At 45.7% G+C, this 7,144-nt stretch overlaps 1 protein-coding gene across 6 annotated transcripts in view; it reads right to left on the bottom strand.

Moving 5' to 3' along the window:
* Positions 1–5,708: 5,708 nt before the first annotated feature.
* Positions 5,709–7,144, bottom strand: part of MEGF6 (multiple EGF like domains 6) — a 226,540-nt gene continuing 225,104 nt past the window's right edge. For all 6 annotated transcript variants that reach the window (XM_050931678.1, XM_050931674.1, XM_050931677.1 and 3 more), the window contains one exon: positions 5,709–6,885. In XM_050931678.1, the coding sequence (XP_050787635.1) occupies positions 6,821–6,885 (65 nt within the window). In that variant the 3' untranslated portion in view covers positions 5,709–6,820. The remainder of the gene's footprint in view (positions 6,886–7,144) is intronic.

Genomic DNA, 7,144 nt, shown 5'->3' with positions numbered 1-7,144 from the left:
TGACATTCTTTCCCCCGTCGTGCACAGACCTTCTACCACCAGCTTCACCCGTTAATCTGGTTTCTAATCCACTATTCCTCCTTGGATCAAATCTTTGGTCCGCAAGGGTATCCCCTCTCACTTTGTTTACTTCCCTCTCCAGGTTATATTCCGGCGTGGAGATGTCCGGAACATCTCCCAACCATCTCCTCCAACTTCCTAGTTTAAAGCTCTCTGGATGAGGTTGGCAAGCCTCCATCCTAGAATTCTATTTCCCTCCTTACTTAGATGAAGTCCATCCTGAGCGAACAGTTGTCCATCTGTAAACGCTTCCCAATGACCGTACATCCCAAAGCCCTCCTTATAACACCAATGCCTGAGCCATCTGTTGATCGCCATAATGTTGTCACTCCTTTGTCGCCCCGCTCTAGGAACCGGCAGAATCCCACTGAAGATCACCTGAGCCTCGATTTCTTTGAGCGTCTTCCCAGTCTGGCATGGTCCTCCTTGATACAGTCCAGCGAGTAACTAGCCGTATCATTCGTTCCCACATGAAGGACAATCAACGGATTCTTTCCCGCTCCCGCTAGGATCCTATTCAGCCTCAGGTCCACATCCTGTATCTTAGCCCCTGGCAGACAGCACACCCTCCTGTTCTCCTGATCAGGTCTAGTTATGGGCCTGTCTATTCTTCTCAGTAAAGAGTCTCCAATCACGTAGACTTGCCTTTTCCTGGGGACAGTGCGATTCTCCGGTCTATCCCCCACACCAGCTGGCCGCATGTCCTCTTGTATTCGCCCTTACAATCCTCCTAGGGCTCATGCTTGGTGTCGCCTCCATCGACTCCTCCCCTCCTTCTGCAGGACTAGCTGCTCGTCTCTTTCTCCTTGCCCTCTCTCCTTCAGCAGCCTGCTGTGCTCCATCTTCATTCTCCAACTTGGTGAACCTGTTCCTGAGTTCTATTTCTCCATCGCTGGCCCGTCTTTTCCTCTGCCTGGTTCTCCTAGTCACATGCTTCCACCGTCCACTTTCCTCACCCAGCAGCCCCTCCTCAGAGTTCTTTGGTTCTGCTTCTATCCGCTTGTCTGAGCTTATCCCCTGTGCCTCATAGACTCTAGGACTGGAAGGGACCTCGAGAGGTCATCGAGTCCAGTCCCCTGCCGTCATGGCAGGACCAAATACTGTCTAGACCGTCCCTAATTGACATGTATCTAACCTACTCTTAAATATCTCCAGAGATGATGGAGATTCCACAACTTCCCTAGGCAATCTATTCCAGTGTTTAACCACCCTGACAGTTAGGAACTTTTTCCTAATGTCCAACCTAAATCTCCCTTGCTGCAGTGTAAGCCCATTGCTTCTTGTTCTATCATAGGAGGCTAAGGTGAACAAGTTTTCTCCGTCCTCCTGATGACACCCTTTTAGATACCTGAAAACTGCTATCAGGTCCCCTCTCAGTCTTCTCTTTTCCAAACTAAACAAACCCAATCCCTTCAGCCTTCCTTCATGGGTCACGTTCTCGAGATCTGTAATAAATCTTGTTGCTCTTCTCTGGACCCTCTCCAATGTCTCCACATCATTCTTGAAATGCGGTGCCCAGAACTGGACACACTACTGCAGTTGAGGCCTAACCAGCGCAGAGTAAAGCGGAAGCATGACTTCTCGTGTCTTGTTTACAACACTCCTGTCAATGCATCCCAGAATCACGTTTGCTTTTATTGCAACAGTATCGCACTGTTGACTCATATGAAGCTTGTGGTCCACTATGACCCCTAGATCTCTTTCTGCCGTACTCCTTCCTAGACAGTCTCTTCCCATTCTGTATGTGTGAAACTGATTGTTCCTTCCTAGGTGGAGCACTTTGCATTTATCTTTATTGAACTTCATCCTGTTTACCTCAGACCATTTCTCCAACTTGTCCAGATCATTTTGAATTTTGACCCTGTCCTCCAAAGCAGTTGCAATCCCTCCCAGTTTGGTATCGTCCGCGAGCTTAATAAGCGTACTTTCTATGCCAACATGTCAGTAGTTGATGAAGATATTGAAGAGAGCCGGTCTCAAAGCAGACCCCTGCGGAACCCCACTTGTTATACCTTTCCAGCAGGATTGGGAGCCATTAACAACTCCTCTCTGAGAACGGTTATCCAGCCAGTTATGCACCCACCTTAGAGTAGCCCCATCTAAATTGTACTTTCCTAGTTTATCTATAAGAATATCATGCGAGACCGTATCAAATGCCTTACTAAAGTCTAGGTATGTCACATCCACTGCTTCTCCCTTATCCACAAGGCTCGTTATCCTATCAAAGAAAGCGATCAGATTGGTTTGACACGATTTCTTGTTTACAAATCCATGCTGGCTATTCCCTATCACCTTACCACCTTCCAAGTGTTTGCAGATGATTTCTTTAATGACCTGCTCCAGTATCTTCTATTATCTCATCATGTCTGTGTTCCATCATCTGCTCAAACCTCCTTCTAAACTCAGCCAGAGTTTCCAGCTGCATCTCCAGTCCTCTGATCTTTTCTTCCAGCAGCTCTACCAGGTGGCACTTCATGCAGACAAAACTCCTTTCAGGTGCCCCCTCCAGGACCACGTAGATGCCACAGCTACTGCATCCGGTCATCCTCAGTGTGTCTCTACCTGCTGCCTGTGCCTCAATCAATCATACCCTTCCAACTCTGTGCCTGGCAATCCATGCCTCCCACGAGCCCTGGGCTGCTGGCAGACCCCTGCTCCTTCCCTTGTCTGACTGCCTGGCTTCTCTGCCTTGCTCTCCCCTGTGCCCTCCCCCTGGAAACTCCCACTGAAACTCCTCTGTTAGCAGCTCTGTTGGCTGGCTCCTGTGCCGCTGCAGCTGACTGTGCCGCTGCCTGGGGGCCTGCCTTCTTAGATAGGACCCTGATCAGGTAAGCCCCGCCCCCAACACAGGGCTCGGCCTCACTCCCAGCCTGCCCACACACACTCTCACACACAAACTCCCCAATATAATACAGCAGGTGTTCTAGCACTCTTCCATTAGTTTAGTGAGGTCACCGATTACTCTTTAAACACATCCAGCTTGTTTTCTGTGTCTGCACTGTCTTTATGCACCAGCCCCAATGACTTGACAAGCAGAGAACCCCTTGTTTTCAAATATTTGCCCAAGAGTCAGACTTCCTACCCAGGTTCTCACCCAATTAACCTTCTCTTTCCCAAAAACCCACACACGGCAGAACAATTCCCCCAGCAGCTTTTCCCCCAGGTTACATTATTATTCTCAGTCCTTGGTGTTCTAAGCCTGTAGCGGCCTCTTGCTCCCTCAGACAGGCCCATTATCATCTGAGTAACACATTTAGTGCTGGTTTTGGCAGAATGGATCATTGGCAGCTGGGATCTTATCACTTAACTCAGTCAAATGAAACTGCATTTTTCTCTGCAGTGGGCTGGCCTCAAGGATGTGCACACACACAGGATAAGCTCACAAGCCCCTGTCTCTCTGGGCTGGTCTACACTACGGGGGGAAATCAATCTTAGATACGCAACTTCAGCTACGTGAATAACGTAGCTGAAGTCGAATATCTAAGATTGGATTACTCACCCCTCCTCACCACGTGGGATCAATGGCCACGGCTCCCCCTGTCGATTCCACAACTCTGTTGGGGTTGGTGCAGTTCCGGCATCCATAGAAGCACGCTCAGGGATCAATATATCGCATCTAGATGAGAGCTACAATGGACAGTCTTTTCATTTGAGGACTAGGACATTTGTAATTTAAGTTGAAATATCACTACTTGGTGAAGTCATTCAATGGCCACCTCAGCTATCCAAGCTGCCAGGCTATGCTCATGCTCCTGCTTGAGATTTACGGTCAGATGGATTCCTAAGGAAAAACTCAAACTGCCCCAAAACAAGGCATCTGGTGCCGCCTAACATTTATTTGGCCATAAGCTTTGGGGGTAAACACCCCCCCCTTCTTCAGATGAATGGCAGTTCCATTACTTATTTACAGCAGTTGTGCTGACTACAGCAATAATATCATGGCTCAGGTTCCATTTACCCTGCAACCCTTCCATGTCAAACATCCTTGTGTCTATGCATGGGCCGTGCCATGTTTTGCTCACAGGGGCTTACAGAAGTCAATGGCAAAGCTCCCATTGATTTTAGTGGTGCCAGACTCTGTTCCTGATGTCAGTTTCCGCAGTATAAACAGCACCCACAGGGTGAGGCAAAGAGTCAAAACCCCAAATCAGAAGTAGCTGGAGGCGTGGGCATTTTCACTCCATGAAAGTTGCATCAGGCCCTTGTGCTCAACTCTAGGCTCTGGAATGCTAGGAAATGGAGTGTGCAGAAGGAAATGCACACACTCCTGCAGTATTGTCAATTAATCAATCACAGCTATTCCATCAAAGGCAGGGGTAAGACTCCATGACCTTTTCCTGGAGAAGTCCTGTCATAGCACTGCTTGGGAAGAGACATCTGGGGCAGGGGTTTCAAAAGCACAAAATATCAATGGGAGCAGAGTTACGCCATTTGTTGGAAAATGCTAGTTCATCAAAACCACAACTGTTTTGCAGGAACAGATCAGGTTCGGTGATGTTTTCTGTTCCGGGAAAAAGTTTCTAAATTGTTGCAATCTCCTGTTTGGACATTTTGAAAGTAAGTTTAAAATAAAGTTGAGGAAAAAAGGTTGAAATCTAAAGAGATTTTTGAAATGATCAAAATGAAGCATTTCAATCTGAATGTTTTTATTTACAATTTTGTTTTTAGATTTCAACTTTTGGGGCCTGATTTGGGATTGGAAAATTATCCCCTCCTGCCTCTAATACTCAGTACCGTTGAAAATCCTGCCCTCGTTATTATCAAAACCACCATTCATGGAAACATTTCACTACATTTGGGAGCTGTCCTGAGCCCACACCACAGTTGGGCCATCAGCGGTCTGGCCCAGCTGCTCTCGTGATTCCTACAACACTGGCAATTACGGTTTGTCAGCTGATCACATTAATGGGTAGAGACCGATCTAGGTCTATAGTAAGACAATGTTTGTTTATATTGCCTCTCAAACCAGGGAGATGAAAGGGCTCCATGCTGTTTAGTTGTAACTTGTAAACCTGTCAAATTACAATGAATAATGTAAACTGTATCTGATTTTAATCAGCCTTTTGTTTTAAGTACCATTAATAATTAGTAAATGCAAAAATCAGAGCTGTACTTAAGCCCTCTACCTCTGTGCTCTTAGCAGTGATGTGCTATCTTGGGCCCTGTTCCTACTGACCTATTTTAAACATCTTTGCCAGTAATGCACAACCTCTTGGACTGAATAACCACTTTGGTTTAGGTTCAAACGGGTCTTAGCTCAGTGGTAGAAGAGAGAGGTGGAACCCTCCTCCTCTAATTTGTCAAGATGAGGTTCTTGGTGCGTTGAACATTACATTAACTTTACACTTTAAAAATGACAAAGTCATTTACCGTTAATTTTTTGTGCACTTACTTACTTACCATGCTTCTGTCCAAGATTCCTAGCAAGAAGGTGACGCCCTCGGGACTGAGTGCTGACACCATCAAGAACAAATTGAACTGTAGCTGGGTCAATGTGGTATCAATGGCACTGCAGAGCAAAACGTTCAGTATTGCTTTTTCCTCTGCATTCAACAGGGGGGCATAGCTTGGTCCTGGCTATAAGTGTATTTTGGAGATATGAAGCAATGAAACCATATTCCCTTTAGCTTTTATTATAATCCAAACCAGGTACCATTTTGTTGTGTTTGACATAATACTGTGTCTAGCACTCTCCAGTTCAAAAGGAGTACAAAGTAGAACATAAATAAATAACTTTTCATCAAATGAGCAGCTAACTAACTTAATATGTTACACCCTCCCTTGCCACAGCTGGGTACAAGAAACTTTGCTTTAAAAGATTAAGTTTGTGCAGTGGAACAGAGTGCAGAACACCTTACACTTGCCTGTACACATCTCCAAGCTAAACAGGGTTGTAGCTCAGCTCCTTGGGTCCTGACCAAATATTTATTTGCAAAAAGATGCATTGCTCATTTGATGAAAGATGAGGTTACAAAAACTGAGTCTGATCTACTATGCTACACCAAGCCATTATTTGATATACATACTACTACAAACCAGATTGCGTTTCATGTGATGCTGGAAGAAGCACTCACATGTAAGTCAAGTCTCAAAGTTTGCACAATCCCCAGAGTCCTTGTCAACCAGGACTTACAGTACATAAATGCGAGTGCTCTTATGACCAACTTACTTACTTACTGAATGTTTGTTTTATTACAGCACCGTGGCCAATGGTAAACTCCAATGAAAGACTGCTCACAAGTTCAGAAATCCACTGATGCAGCACATCCACACACTGGTGCCGGGGATCTTTGGCTACCAAGCATGAAAACACATTTGTACATCTTCTCATAAATACCTTTCATAAATATGTATTTTGATTGATTGATTAAAATTCCAGACCAACAATGAAAAAAAAAATTAATTAGAGAATGAGCTACAGGTGTCCAATAATTGCCTACTGGAGAAAAACCACATTTGAACTACTGTATCTCTATTATAGAGTAAAAATGAAATGCTTCCCTAAGTGTGTGATTGAGCATGACATTCCAAGAGCAGTTCTTCCAGCTGCGTGGCTTTTTATACACTTGTTCAGTGTCTCCTTGCAGAGGTGAGTGAGCTGTGTACAATGGCCTCCAACCTCTTAGGCTGAATTGCAGGTGGCCCAGTATTTGGTCACCAAAAGAATTCCTGGGTGGTTAGTGTTTGTTAGCGAAGAGAAAGACCAGGGGCTTGTTTACAAGCTGACTCTTGTTCTCCTTGAACATGGTGGCTATATGACCTAATGTTTCACAGGCTGGACATCTCTCCCGGGAGCGAACAGGTAGGATATTCTAGCTGCCACAGCTACAAGAGAAGACAGAACAATGTGAAATCTTATAGAAAGAGCAGGAGCATAGGTCAAACTGCCCTCTTCACCTCTGCTGTGGGATGCCACCACTGGCCCGTTGGACTGATTCATACCTTCTCAGATGCGACTGGTTTTCTCTAGAGTAGAGCTACCCAAGCTAGCTTTAATGTAGCTAGTTGCCTGAGGAAGGCGTGCCCTAGCTAGCACCACACTGCCATGGCATCACTGCTGTTAGTACCCACCCCGTACCTGCCT

The sequence above is a fragment of the Gopherus flavomarginatus genome, chromosome 21, assembly GCF_025201925.1.
Source record: "Gopherus flavomarginatus isolate rGopFla2 chromosome 21, rGopFla2.mat.asm, whole genome shotgun sequence".
NCBI classification, from domain to species: Eukaryota; Metazoa; Chordata; order Testudines; family Testudinidae; genus Gopherus; species Gopherus flavomarginatus.
Note: the sequence above shows the minus strand (reverse complement) of the source record. Positions and strands in the feature narration are given on the sequence as shown.